Source organism: Carassius gibelio, chromosome A5 (genome assembly GCF_023724105.1).
Source record: "Carassius gibelio isolate Cgi1373 ecotype wild population from Czech Republic chromosome A5, carGib1.2-hapl.c, whole genome shotgun sequence".
In the NCBI taxonomy this organism is placed as follows: Eukaryota; Metazoa; Chordata; class Actinopteri; order Cypriniformes; family Cyprinidae; genus Carassius; species Carassius gibelio.
The window spans coordinates 10,933,085-10,950,312 of NC_068375.1; the positions used below are offsets into that span (position 1 = coordinate 10,933,085).

At 34.5% G+C, this 17,228-nt stretch overlaps 1 protein-coding gene across 2 annotated transcripts; it reads right to left on the reverse strand.

Annotated features, from left to right (window-relative positions):
- Nucleotides 1–2,064: 2,064 nt before the first annotated feature.
- LOC127993266 (CD2-associated protein-like) lies at nt 2,065–17,140 on the reverse strand. Of its 2 annotated transcripts, none has more exons than XM_052591709.1 (13): nt 16,784–17,140; nt 15,986–16,106; nt 15,022–15,191; nt 12,389–12,482; nt 12,038–12,132; nt 11,122–11,220; nt 10,837–10,890; nt 8,971–9,007; nt 7,397–7,459; nt 5,239–5,392; nt 4,642–4,742; nt 3,265–3,377; nt 2,065–2,229 (listed from the first exon to the last, which is right to left on the reverse strand). In XM_052591709.1, exons 2-13 carry the CDS (start codon nt 16,077–16,079, stop codon nt 2,101–2,103), a joined length of 1,203 nt encoding a protein of 400 aa, XP_052447669.1. In that variant the 5' UTR covers nt 16,080–16,106; nt 16,784–17,140; the 3' UTR covers nt 2,065–2,100. The 2 variants fall into 2 exon arrangements, with proteins under 2 accessions (XP_052447669.1, XP_052447668.1); XM_052591708.1 differs by having other exon boundaries at nt 5,233–5,392; nt 16,784–17,138.
- Nucleotides 17,141–17,228: the final 88 nt, after the last annotated feature.

The following is a 17,228-nucleotide window of genomic DNA, read 5'->3' on the forward strand; positions in this document are numbered from 1 at the left end:
GATATATTTTCCACATAAACATCAAATAAAGATATGTTGATTTGTGTGACAATATTTAGAGTGAATAAAATAATGTTAATGCTAAATAATGCCGATGCTAAATAATGCTAATAATAAAATCAAATATGGATACAATGCACATGCAAATACATAGCATAACTTAACTGCTTGATTTCTTGAAATCATTTGTAAAATTTTAACTATATTAACACCTCTTATTCAAATGTTCATTGTTTTACCAACTTTAGTAGAAACTTGTAGTAATTTTTTTTTTTAGATAAATAAATTATTTCAGTACTTTTTAGATTGTATTTTTTATGTGCACCCTGCTGAACATGAAAGCTGCTGCTTTAACGAGACTTCTTTGAGCTTTCATATCTAAAAAGCAGCAATAACAACTAAAATATCATCCATCAAACTACAGCCACATTATTTTACAAATAAATTGTGATAAACCAAATAATGACATGCTAATTTAATTAAAAAAATTACCAGACACTCAAACATGATTCAGATGATACTGTACAATCAATAGAGCATTATCAATCTCTTTCTTCTCTTTATTTCTAAAAAGAGTGACCGTGTGGAAATGTTTTCAGTCGACTTCACATAAGCTTAATATAAAGAACACTAAATACTAAAATAAGTCTTTAGAACTGAAGCCTCATTTAAAAAGAGAGCCAGACATTCAGTCGAGATCATATCAGAGTTGCTGTTTATCTCACAAACCCTTGAAAACATAATTTCATGGGATGTATTTTCAAGGAGCCACAGGTTATCTAATTACTTGGTTCAGAAATTACAGAATGGCACATACAGTAAGATTCTTGCATTAAAGAGTTCAACAACAACAACAACAACAACAAAATGCATTATTTATGTGCCCATGTCATTCTTCTTTGTGTGAATTGTGCAGTGGTCTAACTTCGTTACAGTACTTAAGTATTTTTTGGGAGTATCTGAACTTTTACTCCACTACATTTCCTAATGAAAATCTATACTTTTACTCCTATACATTTCCCCGAAGCATATTTGTTCAGAAGAGCAGAAGAGTATAAATCACGCACATGATTTATTAGTCTATTTAAACTAAAAATTCAAGGAATTCTAAATTTCAGACAGCAAAAATGTTTCTGTATGACTTTTTATGTTTATATAATTTAATATAGTCAACTTAATCTATATCACACAAAGGTTCTTCTGCAAATATCAGCAAGAACACATTTGATATATTTTATACAAGTTCAGTAAAGCAAAGAGTGACTTATGTTTTAGACATAATATTACTTGTTATTGACGAAAATAGTTCCGAACAAAGATCACAGCACTGATTTGCATCAAAGAGTATATATGTCTTTGTCTCTAAGCAATGGTGTTTACTTATGGTGTTTACAGCTTTTTGAACGAATCAGTTGAATAAATGATTCAGTGATTCACTCATTAACACAGTCAAATGCTTTGTTTCCGAATGAATCAGCTGTTTGAATGAATCTGTTGAATCTCAATGACTCACTCATTAAAAGTCACTTGTTGCCCCCTACTGGTGGTTGTAAATTTTACATTTTGACTACTTTGTTCATGTTTTAAGCTATTTCAAATATCAGTATTCAACATTTTATGTAACAAACAAACAAACATTATTTATCCATCTGTAACTGCAGGTTAAATGCATCCATGTCCCCTCTGAGATACGTAAACTGTTAATACACCTAAATGATTTTTCGGATGCAGATTTCAAAAACAAATTTCTTATGTTTGAATGAAAGACACTAAGTACAGATGAAGTGCTTCTCATTCTTATCCAAATATAAAATGGATAAAAAGAGTTAAAACTGAACAAAATCTTGCTACTCAAGCTGTGTATGAACATTTGTATATATATTTGCTGCTTTTCCATTTTGCATGTACTTGTACTTTTATTTTCAATACTAAAGTACTTTTAAGATTAAAAAATATATATACTTTTTGTACATAAAAGTATAATAAATATAATAAATAACACATACTTTATGACTTTTACTGAAGTAGTATTCTAAATGGTGACTTCAACTTCTACCAAAGTCGTTTTCTGGTAAGATATCTGTTGTTCTACTTGAGCTTTCAGGTACACCACTGGAATTGTGCACTACATATTTGAAGTACCTTGAACGAATTCGGCGTGGAAGATGCAGTTTCAACTTCATCCACCTTATCGATTTTCTCAGCTTTCTCAGCAATTTCATTGCTCGGCTGCAAGACATTACAGAGCATGTTACAAAAACATGAGAAGAGAGAAGCACGAATAGCACTATACTTGAAACGCATCCTATCTGGGACTTCATTTGTAAAGCCTTTTTTATCCAGAAAAAAAAAACTGCCAGATACCCCCATTATGCCATCATTCACATCATAAGAAAAATGGGTCACATTTTATTTTAGGGTCCAATTCTCACTATTAACTAACCATTAACTATGACTTTTGCCTCAATTAACCCCTTATTTTCTGCTTATTAATAGTTTATAAGGTAGTTGTTAAGTTTAGGGTATTGGGTAGGATTATGGATGTCATGCATTATATGTACTTTATAAGCATTAATAATCAGCCAATATGTTAATAATAGACATGCTAATAAGCAAGTAGTTATTAGTTTGAATTGCACCCTATACTAAACTGTTACCATAAATGTTTTATTTATAAATTAAAATAGATGTAATAAAACAAAAAGTGTGCTTATGGTAGCACAAAGAGTTTTAATAGGTACTAGTTTACCAATCCTGCAGGACTATATTTCACTGAATTCCTTAGTATGGAGAAAAAAAAAACACTATTCAAGTCAATGGGGACCAGCAGCTGAAGGTGAACTATCCCTTTAAGGAAACATCTCAGAGTTCACCCATGACATTTTGTAAACTCAAAAAAAGTACTAACACAACATTTCTCAACTTTTCTTAATTTTTTTTATTAGCAATTATAAATGCTGACTGGTCAATACGGAGAATGTCAATACGCAGAATATACTTTTTATCAAATTTGATGTCCTTATTATGTTTTCTTTAAGGTGAACACAATTAATTAGTTTTCTTAATGAAATGAAAAATGTACAGAATATTGGTGCAACATGTTTTATCTCCTCGTGGAAGGATGTCATTTAATGAATGTGCTAAATTAATGTTTTAAATTTTTATGTTATTATCTATGACTTTTTCATTAGTTTGTTTAGTATTAAATTAAATTAAATTAAATTGCCCAAGGCAAAACTAAGCAAAAGTGCATCTTGTACTCACGGAGTGGCCTCTGTGACCAGGAGGTCTTTTGCCAGGCATCTTTGGTCGCTGTGCGGTAGGGTGGGTCAACTTCTCCGAGACCGAGGAGACATCGTCAAAACTCATGAGATTAACTACGGGAATAAGACACAAAAGATTCAGTTCACACATAAGAACAGCCTTCAGTCACACAGTCAAACATGATCCATCTCAGCTGAACTAATTCATATTTGAGCCGAACTGGATGATTTTCTAAAAAGAATCCAGAGCCCTGCTGCACTGACATGCTCAGAAACTTTCAAAAAGATGCTTTTTATAGCAGCTTTCGTGCTACTTTTGTCAGCCTTTCAGCCTGAAGCAACATCTTGGTGCTTTTGTGTCCACAAACAGAGGATCAATTTAAATATTACGCTTCCTTTTTGCAGAAATCTTCTTTTCCATTGTTTCCTTTTCATCTATTTCGTACTTTAAAGTAGATTTAAGACATTTTCCAAGTAAAACACAGTGCCTTCAAGGTAAAGAATCTTCCAGTATACTTGTAAGAGCAACTGCATTTAAACATGTCTTTATCACAGTATTAACAAGTAATGCATAAAAACTTATTGAATACAAACAGCTAGACTTAACTGGAACTTATCAAAATAATCTTGAGCTGATAGTTGCGCTTATCAGGTAATTTAATAGATTTTAATTACATTGCAGTGGTTATAATAGTGTATCAAATGTTTAAAATATTCACACAAAAATAAGATTCATAATTCATAGAAGCTGACACCTTTTAACAGTCGGAAATAGATTTCTCAGATCAATGGTTAAGGGGTTTGGTGAGAATTAAGCAGTTTTATTTCAAGGATTCAAAACAGGGTAAATCTTCGAAAATAACTTGCCAATGACTTCTAAATAAATCCTTTAAAAATCCACTAAACAACAACAACGGAAAGATGGCGCCCAAGGCAACTGAACAGAAATAATTGACCAGTCTTTCACAGCTAGTTTTTTACATTTTTAACCTGCTCTACAGATCTGGCCCATCATCCTCTGCACAGGAAGAGTAATCATGCTCCCAGCAAGGGATCCATGGTGCTAATCCACAAACACAGCTCTTTTACACCCAAACCCAGTTGAGAAAAACTGAGCTAACAAGAACCAAAGCCATTCCAAACACTTACATTATGGCCTCTGCTGGTGTTTATCAACTGGTGGGTAGCAGCTGGGTTTCAGTTAAAATAATAATTGATAAAAAAGAGGCACACCTGTTCTTTTATGTTTTGTTGTTATATGTGTAAACAGAGTGAGCTGGGTCTATTTTTCATGCAAACAGTCCTAAACTACTTTGTTATGGTTTTGTTGCCACATGATGGTCAATAATACAAACCAATATCAGTAGAAACAACTTACCCGTTTCTGAATTCTTCTCACTGCTGTCCACAGTTTTTGGCTTGATGGGTACAGGTTCGCTCTCTGACTTTGTACGTATATGGGGAACTTCTCCATTTTGCCTGTGGGATTTATGAGGAAAAGTTATAACAACTGCCTGCAACGTCCACTATCAAAGTATACATAACAAAAAAAAAATATTTGATTAAAGATGTATGGTATACTATCACATATACATCTTCTTCATAGAAAAAAAAAAAAAAAAACATTATAATGCATTGCAACAAGCTCTGAGTAACATTACCATGCTTTATCCAATATGGCAAAATGAGAAATATACTGATATACTGGAAAATACATTTTTATGCATACATTACCAAAATACACGTATAAATATAAATAATAATAATGTTTTTGGTTTATATATTAAAAATACATTATTTTAATTAAATATGCCCTATTAATAATTTGTAATGCTTGATTTAAAAAGAAAGGTCTACAAATGAATATGAAATACTGAAACAAAAAACTAATATTTTTTTTAAGTGTGCTACAAATTTGTTGTGCTTGTAAAATCTCAAACTGTATTAAGATAAAGCTTGTGACACCAACACTTGCTTGGCGGCTGGTGATGGTGATGGAATGAGAGGCAAGTCAGGTCGTTTTGTGTGGATGGAAGGACGTAGAAGTGCCTTGCTGGGAGGCACAGGTTTTTTCGGGGGCACGATGGGGCCAGCAGGTTTGGCCGGCTTCTCAGGCAAGGGCTTGACAACTTTAAAGAGAAAAAGGACAAATATATGTGTTTATATATGTTTGATTTAATACCCAGACATAGCAAGACAAACTATTTTTGCACAACACTATCTTATAAGGTTCTGAGAGTTAATTATCTAGATGCAAGACATTTTAATGAGGTTAATACATCAAAATTTTTAGTTCCTTCAACTGATTATAAGAATTCATATAGCTATCAATTATTTATCAATTAGCTCTTAGCCCACAATTTCAGAAATCAGTTGAAAGATGTGAGAATTTGAAGCCAATGCAGTTACTCATAATGCACCTAAATGTTCTGAACTGGTCCAAATGACATCGGGAACTTTCACTTTCAAAGTGTTCACAGTGACGTGACTCAAAGTAGGTCAGGAGAGATTTTGGCAGGATGTTTGCATCACACTGATCTGCTTCTATCTTCTCAATTCAACGTTTTTGTCATATAAATCACTCATTCTGACATTCACATCGCAAGTCCTCTGTTCAATTTGTGACACTTGCTCTAAATAAGAGAGACTTCTATCTGAAAAACATGAAGGCCTGCTTTCAGATACCACAGAGATGATCAGATATATGTTCCAGAAGAGGTACATTCGTTTGAGAAAATAATTGTCAGGAAGTCTTTGATGCAAACACAATAGCAGATACTATTCAGAGTGAACGACATTTTATATGAAGTATTTCCACACACCAGATGACCTTACTGACCTACTAGTATATGAACTATATTAAGCTATATTAACTTTGTAAATAAGGCTGAGTACCGATACACACTTCCTGCTTCAATCTGATTGCAAGTCATAAGCTCTCGATTTTCCATTATTAATTTTCAGTATGAGTAAAAATTCCATTCTAATGTCCATTTTGATCATATATGAAAGATTATAATGAAAATATGAATTTTGAAAACAACATGGCTCAGACTATGCAGATCAGCTGCTATTTAACACTATCAGTGCCAGCTGAAGTAAACTTTAAATTGCATTTTGTGTGTATGACTTTTATTATAAAACTGCTGTTCAAAGGTTTAGGGTGGTTAAGATATTTAATGTCTCTTATGCATTGGGTTAACATTGGGATATAACAATTTATAGTTTTTTATTCTAATATTTTTTTCATATAATATTTATTCCTGCGATAGTAGAGCTGAATTTAGTCTTTAGTGTCACATCATCCTTTACAAATCATTCTATTACATTCATTTGGTGCTTAAACATTTTTATTATCACTGTTGAAAAAAGTTAATGTTTCTGTGCAAGCTATGCACTTTTAAAGGATTTTTTTGATGAATGGAAAGTTCAGATGAACAGCATTTTTTTTAAATATATATATTTTGTGTAACATTATAAATGTCTTTACTGTCACTTAAGATCAACTGAATACATCCCTGCTGAAATTATTTTCATTTAAAAAAGTCATACTGACGTAAACTTTTGAACAGTTGTGTTTAAAATGATAATAATAACAATAATCATCTCTAACAGAAAAACACTTTAAATAATCCAGTTAGTTATTATAAAATCTATTTAAATACATTGATTTTGATTGCTTCCATTGTCCTCATCTGTTAGTCTCTTTGGACAAAAGTGTCTGCTAAATGACTAATTGTAAATAACTAAATTTTTTAAATCATTAAAGCGGCCGTCTACATCGTGAAGGTTGTGATGTCAGGCTCTTGCTCTTTAGCAATGTAGATGCATTGTGACGCAGTGCTTGTTTGCAGGGAAGATTGTGTATAAAGCTGAAATGACAGCATCACAACAGTTCCTGATTGAAAGCATGCCTGAATAAGCAAGATTCACTCCCAAAAAGTGCTTAGCAAATGAATAAAAACAAATACACAATCAATTAAATTATCACCGTGATATTTGGTTATAATAACCAATATGAATAACTACACATCATTTTCTGCTTTTTCATTCTTCATGACATTGTGTGTCACCACAGTTGGCACACAAGATTTTGTGGTATAAAAGGAACTGGGCAGTGAACCCTCACTTACCTTTATCTTCAGGCCGTGACTGCGGGGGCTTCTTGTCCACACTGGGGGCCTCTGGTTTCAGGGCTGAGAAACGAAGCATAACGACTGAGTTAATATGTTTTTATTTTATTTAGATTTTTTTAAGTACTACGCTGAAGATAGAGCGGCTCTAGACACGGCAGATAAAAGAACAATATGACTTCTGAGACAGACGTTTGAAGAGAATAGGAAACATACAGTCAATGACTTGCATTTCCTGTGTGGGTTGGAGAGACAGACAGAATCTTTGCAACCCTCTATGCAAGCCTTCTGAAAAGCAATTGGAAAGACGCGGTGCCCTTTGATGCATAACAACATCCGCTTTTTTTGTTTGCATGTTCTGCAGAAAAAAGCTGTGAGGGACAAACGACTTGAGCAGCATTATCTGTGTTGCTGATCATATGATTTTGTCCCCGCCCTTCTAAACTAATGCTAGTCAGCTGTAAGTGTGTGTGTGTGTATATATATATATATATATATATATATATATATATATATATATATATATATATATATATATATATAATATATATATATATATATATATATATATATATATATATATATATATATAAAATTAAACAATTATTTCCAAACAAAATAAATAAAACAACTTCTTTAAAACTAAATGAAAAAAAAAAAAACATTCTGGACAATATAACTTGCTGCATATAACACATTTTTTATGGGGTCAGTTAAAATACCCCCCACCCCACTTTTATAAATAAAATACAAGCAAATATACAATTCTGAAGACATTTTCATTGCTGCAGCTTAGGCTAAAAATAGATGAAGAGCTATGAAAGAGGTGTCCAAATCAATTTCAATATGCTGCTGTTGATGTGTGGGCAGACAAGGGATCTGCGTTCAATTACAATAATTGAATATGCCAGATAAGCTGGCATCACCTCTTATCTTAGCGTTCACCAGCAAGCTCTTCTGAAAACCACAGGGGACGCATCTTAAATCAGTATGCCATCTTGCTCCAGTTATGATCCACTCACATACTGACGTAGACATATTGGCATGTTCCCCTCAAGTACCACTATTAAAGACCGTCAAATCATGCTAGCTGCCTGTAGCTAATAATCGAACAGCAACTAGCATATTTTGAATCTTGATGGTGGCTGGCAGGCAAAAACAAGTGAAAGATGTTTGATGACAATGAGCTTTAAAGGGTTGTTTCACCAAAATATGAAAATGTTGTCATCTAACCAAACAGCCCCCCAAACAGCTGCTGGTCCCTGAGACCTGACATGGTTTGGTAATCCACATTCTTCAAAATGTCTTCTTTGTTAAAAAGAAAAAAGAAAAAAAAATGATGACAATTTTCATTTCTGGGTGAACAACGGCCTTTTGTGGCTCTTGTCACATATGATTGTGAGAGTGGCACTGAGTATAACCTCAGCCAGAATGAGTATGATGACACTTCAGACTCTTTAATACCTCAGCGGTCTCATAGCAGCTTAAAATGAAAAGAGAAGAGTAAAGTAACGTAATCAAATGTATGTAAACAGTGAGATGTTTAATGCTATGTTAAAGATGTGACATCATACCTGGGGTTTTAGATGGTGGTGGGGGCTTCTTTGGCTTCTGTGGAGAAACATCAAAAAAAAAATAAACAAACCTGCCATTTAAAATATCATTTAAACCTTGAAATAAACCTTTTAGGTCTGTTAAACAAATGATATGTTGACATGAAAAAAATTTCTTAAAAAATGTGCATTATTTCTAGGTTAACGTATTTTTCGGACTATAAGTCGCACCTGAGTATAAGTCGCATCAGTCCAAAAATACGTCATGATGAGGAAAAAAAACATATATAAGTCGCACTGGACTATAAGTCGCATTTATTTAGAACCAAGAGAAAACATTACCATCTACAGCCACGAAAGGGTGCTCTATGCTGCTAAGTGGTAGACTACAGGAGCACTGAGCAGCATAGAGCGCCCTCTCGTGGCTGGAGACGGTAATGTTGTCTATTGGTTCATTTTTCTCGGTTCATGTCAAATTAATGTTGGACACTTCATGCACTCAAATGTCACACCTTTAATTACGTAGCGAAGGAGGAGTGGCTACCAGACTCCGATTATGAATGACAAAATAACCCTATATAATTCATACACTACATGTTTGAGTACATAGTGCACAAGTACATAGTGAATAAGTGCATAGTGTATAGTGCGTCATTTGGCAGAGGCTGAGTAACACAAAATACAAGCTTCTAAAGATCTTGACAAATTAAAATGAACAGGAACTGAAACAGATGAAACTGCTGAGGCTGGAAATCCCCCGGCCACCTTTTTGACCGCTCTGAAGGATTTGATGACTAACATATTAATGAATCTTTGCACAGATTATCAGAAGAAAAAAACACCTTACTTAACACAAATAATCACAGCAGGAGAAAAAGTTCAAACAGTAGCACAGGCCTAGATCAACATATGCAACTGATATAATTTATGCACATGCATGACTTCTTTCATGTAAAGTGTGAATCATTCATTCACTCCTGGATGACCACTTATGAATGACCAATTATGCATGCTGATTTAAGATGATCATATAAGGGTTCTGTCATATTCTAAGAACTAAACAATACAGATTGACTGTTTAAACAAGACAGACAGACAGACAGACACACAGATAGATCATATATAAATACATTATTATTATTAATCACATCTTGGATACTTGTGTATTTGAATGCACTATTATAATGCACTACAGAAATTGCCTGCCTGTAAATGCCCTCTGTCCCTTTCACTCCTGACACAGAGATCAATGCCTCATCACCTGACCGGATGCTTATAGGATAAAGGATTGATCATGGGCTCCCTGGAGTCCCTTGGAAGAATGAACACTTTCACATTTTCATTAACTGCTCGATGACCTCCACAACCCATCACATGAGCTTCAGGTCATCCCATTTTAACTGTAGCATCACAAATACAATCATTCAATGATTGCAATGAGGTTGAAAATGAAGAGGTTTAAAAAAAGATGAAAGAAAGAAAGAAAGTCACTTATGCCTTGAGCATATCAACCCATGACCTCATTCGGTGGAGGGGTATGTGGCTTCACAGAATTTTTCTGGAAAATGGATGTTGCAGAGCATAATTTTTGCCCACACAAACCCTCTGTTTGTTCATGGTAGCTGGTGCTCTGAACAAATAGTATGATTTCACGATAAAAATGGCCTGTTGTTGCAGAGTTTGCCAAAATGTAGTTAAACATGCATCCTCAGGTTAAACTTGAAGAACCCAAAGCAAGAATAAAGCCATGTTTATGAAACATATGGTGATGATAAGTGGCTAGTATTGATTAAAACACTTCTTTCAAGATCAAATCCCCAACATCTCTCTAAATATGAAGTGTACTCCAATAATTAATTGTGTAACAAGAGGATAAGCATTGCCTACCTCCTCTGGTTCCGGTTTAGCAGAAGCTTTAACGAAGCCTTTGGATGGGAGTGTCTGCGTAGAAGGAAAAAAAAAACACTTTTGATTAAAGATTACGGTTTAGTACGTATTTACTTGCCACAACTGAGAAGTAATTTTGAGAATAATAACTTTCCAAAGTACAGTAGATGTTTCAGATTTTTTTTTGTGTGTGTGTGTGTGTGTGTGTGTGATTTTATTTCCTTTCCAAAAAATGCACACTCTCAAGGTAGACATAAAAAGCAGCATTAATAAATATAAATGTACCTCTTTGCCTGTCTCAGGAAGCGGAGCTACAAAGTTGTCTGGGAAAACTCCCTCTCGGCCGTTGATCTCTCCTCTCCACCAGCCCGGCTCTCCTGTGTCCTAAAATATCAAAACCATCAAACCCTCAAGCATACAAATGGCTCATTTCATAAAAATATACCTTAAAAGCTTAAATTCAAATTATTATGAATGGGAAATGCAGACATGTCCCTTGCCACTAGATGGTGGTCATTTCTAACTTTGATCTGCTTCCTGCTCAAGGCCTTTGACAAACATCAGCTGACTATGGGAAAACCGTCTCCATGTGTCTTAAAACAAACACATCCTTAGGTTCCTAACAGAACACTGGTATGATATATAATACAACAGCTGCAGTTTCATAAATTGTCAATGTATCTGCAGACAGCATCAGACGCACACAGTAAATAATCCAAAAAAAAAAAAAAAAAAAAAACTCTTCATTTCAGATCGCTACATCAGAATCCTCATCTGAGAGTTCTGTACTAGCAACAATTGCATTAAAAGTCCTACAGGTTTTTGTAAATGAAGACAAATTTCATCTTCGCGTGATTTTTTTCCTTTAAACCTTTAACAAGAGTGATTTAACCCATGCATCAAATGTCAATATTCTTCATATTTATATATTTATAATGTATAAATACCTGTACCTCTCTGGCATAATTAGCAAAAATGTTGACCAACTCCAGCTAGTTTGCATCAATGAGTGTTTTTAGAGGCTATTTAGAGATTATGCTATGCTTTTACCTTATTTCTACATAATTTAAATAATTACAAAATAATTGTTGTGCTTCATATTCCTGATGTGGATGCTCTGTCTTAAAATACTTCCTGAATACGTGTGGTTTATTTCGAGATCTCAATGGCTGGGTAAACATTTGCTCAGCTTGTTCCGTACCTTGCTCAGTATGTGGATGATGTCACCCTCCTTTAAATCCAGCTCATCTTGGTTAGTTGCTTCATAGTGGAATTTGGCCTTACAGTATTCTTTTACTGTAGAGAGACAATAAAAAACGAGGATGTATCAATGAGAAGCACATGCCGTAAGTGCACTTTCAATACTATCAGAAAGACATACTAATCTATAATTTGGGTTTAGCTAATAAACAGGTGGAGGAAAGCTCATGTCAGTCAGCCAGAATCACTGCAGTCCGTTATCAGTCGTTCATGTGTGGTGCATTTCCATAAATCTCCTGTCATTACTTTGGATATCACATACAGCTTTATGTCAACCTTCCCATGAACTCACCTTTTCCTTTGCTCTCTGCTTCTTTTTCTCCCTTAGGGGGTTCAGGAGTGCTCAAAGAGGTGGTTTTTGTGGCAGATGGTAATGATGGGATTGGCTAAAATGAAGCAGAATCACAAATGGATTTACTGACACAGCAGCCACACAAACACATGCATTTGCACACTGAAAGGTACAGACTAGGAGGCAGATCAGCCACGCCTGAGTGAAAGGAATGCTGGGTAAACAATAACCATTGTTATATACGTAACGTGTCAATGGGAGAGCATGCTAAAGGTAGACTTTTTCAAATCCAAAATGGAGTAAGAAACCTATAATTATTTAGTAAATCATTTGAATGTCACATTACAAGATGACATGTTGTAAATAATGTCTAAGCTCTTGAAATGAAATGCAGGGGATGATTCAACTGATCAGAATGACATAAGGGGATGGAAAATGTGACAAAAAAAGGGAGAGAGGAAGTTTTGGTTAAATGCATTAATGCTGTAAATAGAGCCAAATTACTTTTTGTGTGTGTGTGTCTGTATGTATGGCCACTTTAACAACTAAAATACAATGTACACTATCATGTAAAGTGTTTTTTGTTTTTAAGAAATGAATAATTTTATCCAGCAAGGACGCATTAATCAAAACTTTCAGTAGAGACATTTAAAGATTACAAAATACATCCATTTCAAATAGATGCAGAATACAAAATAAATATGATCAGTATTGATCATAAAAATGTTTCTTGAGCACCAAATCATCATATTAAATTGATTTCTGAAAGATCATGTGACTGGAGTAATAACTGTTGAAATGACTGTTTAGCTTGGCCATCACAGGAATAAATTATATAAAAAATAAATAAAAGAAAACTGCAATATTATCACTGTTTTTACTGCATTTTTTTGATCATAAAAATTCAGCATAGGTGAGAGTTAGGGAGTTCTTCAAAACATTTAAAATCATTCAAAATCCCATATTTTTTTAAAAGGTAGTGTACTACTAAGTTAAAAAAATTAAGGGGGAAATGTAGGATGGAGTTGATTTTAATCAAGCCCCAATAATCATTATTATTCAATTATAGATATTTATATATGGATGTGAAAAACAAAACAAAACATGACATTATGAAGAAAACTTTACATAAAAGCACAAATACATAAAAAGTTAAGTAGTAAAAAATATAAATAATAAAAATAATAATATTGACAAATATTTGTTGTCAATTTTTTTGCTTGCCATTCATTTGTGAATTGCGTCCTATGCATTTGTAGATCACTGCATGCATTTGTGGATTGCTCCCTGTACATTTGTGAATGGCTTTCTGTGCATTTGTGGATCGCTGCGTTTATTTCAAATGCGCTGACCAATCGTCGCATGTTCTCTATATAGCCAATCACATCATGCTTTTCAATCTCATCCTGAAATAAATTAATTCATCTGCATTGGCTCAAATAGGAAATATAAGGCCCATAAAAATTGGTACGGTAAAAGATGTTTAAGTTGGATTTCGCTAAACCATTAGACTGTGTATCAAGTCAAACACAGTATTATATTTTACCTTCAAACATTCGAAATATGAAAAAAAGAAGTGTCAATGAATAATAAATAACTGGATTCCACCCCATGATAAACATGCAAGTTAGTGTAATAGGTTAAACTGCAGTAACACAACAGAGTTTCCCAGTTTTTCAGCCAAGCTGTTTAATTGATCTAGGATGCAAGTGTCCATACAATGCATACCCTAAATAAATCTGCTACCTCCCTAATTGTAAAGCCAAATGTTATCAGCTATAGGGAGAACGTGCAATGATTGTTCAGCAAAATGCGGCTGTTATCTGATTGGCTTGAGCAGACGGTGGGTATAGTACAGGATGCGATTCACAAATGAATGCTGGGAAAAGTTGTGTTTGTGACATAGTTTATTATTTCAAAAATCTCTTTTTTTTAATTTATTTGTGAAAGTCTAAGATTTATCTTTGGTTTCATTTTGGTTCATCTCATTAGATTTATTTGTGGGTCGTGATCTATTTATTTGGAATTATGCGAAAATTCTATCACCGTATCCAGCTGTCTGCAGATTTAACAAAAGCACAGACGGGGATATTCTGCTCTCGGTTGGAGCTGTACAGAGCACAAATGATAATAAGAGTAGTAGTTCATACCAAAACGCTTCAAAAACAGCCACTACATAACGAAGTCCAAAAATAGAGACACATTTCCTAAAAAGGAAGGTCTCACCCAGAGACTTTCTGCCTATACGGTAAGGTCTTGAGCAATCACTGGCAAAACTTGTAGAGCAGTTAGACATATAATTACCCTTCAACGCTCCACTGCTCATGGGAATGGGCCACACTGATTTTCATACATGCCAAGACAATTATATAATCTTATATGTCTCTATCATGTGCTAAACTGGTTTGGGGTAGAGGTCTACTTCATCAGTACTGGCATATCTTGCACATTTAACTACAGGCACACAAAGGCACTTTTAATGTAATCATTTTGAATGTGTCAATCACAATACTAAAAGTTTTCCGTTTAATCTGAAGTGTTTGCTGCAGTTACTGGGATGGATAGTGGTCCTGCAGTAAACAGGAAGAGAGGGAAGGCAAATAAGACATTGTCTGGCGCAGAACAACACTTACTTTTTCTTTCTTTTCCTCATTTTCAGGTGGTGTTCTTTGAGAGGCTCTGAGTTTTACAGATCCCTCTCTGAATATGTTGCCAAATCCGACACCTTTAATCTTCTTCGGTTGGGCCATGACCCCGTTGCCTTGGTAAGGGGACGTGGGGCTAGTCGCTCCATCTATGCCATCTGTGAACACACGCCACTGTAAGAGTACCGCCACAACAAGCATAACAAAGTTTTGATTGCAAAAAAGTAATATGGAAAATAAACTGTGTAAACATTATTCAAATAACAAATGAAGATGAGGATGAATTCACAAACACAAAAGCACTACAAAAGTTATCATAAAAGTGATCCATATTTTGGAATGTTTTTGAAAGTTTGATCCAAAATAAAGTATAACAATAACATTGTGAAATATTATTACAATTTAAAATAATTGTTTTATAATATATTTTATTCCTGAGATGGCGAAGCAGAGTTCTCAGCAGCCAAGTATGTTTGATTTGATGCTCACAAAACATTTCTTATTATTAGCAATGTTGTATACAGTTGTGATGATTAATATTTTCACGGAAACTGCGATACCTCTTTTCGAGATACTTTGGTGAATAGAAAGTTCGAAAGAACAGCACTTATTTGAAAAAGAATAACATTGTAAATTCTTCATCTCAGTAAAAGTATTATTATTATATAGTTTTTTTTTTTTTTTTTCTGACTCCAAACTTTTGTACAGGGGAGTACACTTTGTGGCTTTATGGAATTATATTCAAACTCTTCAGACTGCTTCAGATGGTATAATTCCTCAGAAAACAAACAAACTAAAAAGTTGTCAACTGCAGATGCCAGGATTAGGTCTAACACCAAAAAAATACCGCACACACACCCTTAAACGTACAAAACAAAAAGTGTCTGTTGAGTGTTTTCTTGTAAGGACATGCCCTCTCTGTAGATACATGACAGGGTGAGCTGAGAAGTACCTGGCTCTTCTGTTACATCGCTCGTCTCGGTGTCTTCAGTTGATTCTATTTCTTTGACAAAGTTGGAAGGAAAGAGTCCAGACTTCCCATTCATGCTTCCGCTCCACCAGCCCTCCTCAACCTAAAAAACACCTACAGTCAGCACTAATACAGGAACTGTCCGGTCAAACACTCATTTTCAAAGACAGTGGGTTTCAACTGGTTTCACTTCAGGACACAGATTGTACACTGGGCACCAAGTGCCAAACCAACACAGTATCAAAATTGTTTAAGGCATACATTGCCCTACAATACTTCCCTAAAAAAAGGCTTAAAAATATATACTTTTAAATAATGTTTTTTTTTTTATGTCTCTTGTATTTTGATTAGACAGATCTGCACCACAATTCCACAGAGATTGATCAGACACACTGTCTTAGACATACACAACCAACAAAGCATTTGGTGAAGCACGTGAAGCATTTAGCCTATGTATGCCTATATATTGTAATTTATATATTTACTAACTATTCACAATGCATTTTATATTGTCATTTATATTTTAGGGCCAAAACCTACCATTGGAGAACCACAGATCTGATAAAGTCACAAACTAAAAATTACAAAGAAACTCCTCATTTTGCATGAAATGGAATAAAAAAAAAAGAACATCTCACCACTTTATCATCATATATCACACGGCAGCGTGCATAAACCCTATTAAAGAATATTTATAACCCTTTAAATAGAGAACTAATATATTCAGCACAATTTCAAAACATTCAGTTACATTAAATACAAAAGACTGAAGCAACAGACCTCCTCAGTGATGTCAATGATATCTCCAACCTTCAGTTCCAGCTCGTCTTCATTCAGAGGCAGATAATCAAACAGGACTTTGCACTGACGCTTCTTGAGCTCTGTAATGAAAACACAACATGTCACTCTGGAACTGGCCTGACACGCTTAACCAATAATGCCAGTACGCAAGGGGAACAATTCCTCCAGCTACCTGAAGAGGGCTCAGCGAGTAAAGACTAACACAATCAGGAAGAGTCTTTATTAAACTTAGATGCACACACACTCTCACACACAAACACCACACCCTGACCTTGAGATGATTCACGTACCCTTTAAAGAGAAAAGTTTGCTTTGTTTGCTCCACATACGTGCCAAATTAAGACCTGTTACACGTCCCTCAAAAACTCAACTGAGAAATCTTCCCCACTGTTAAATCTACAGCTTGTGGACTGTGAGAAATGTC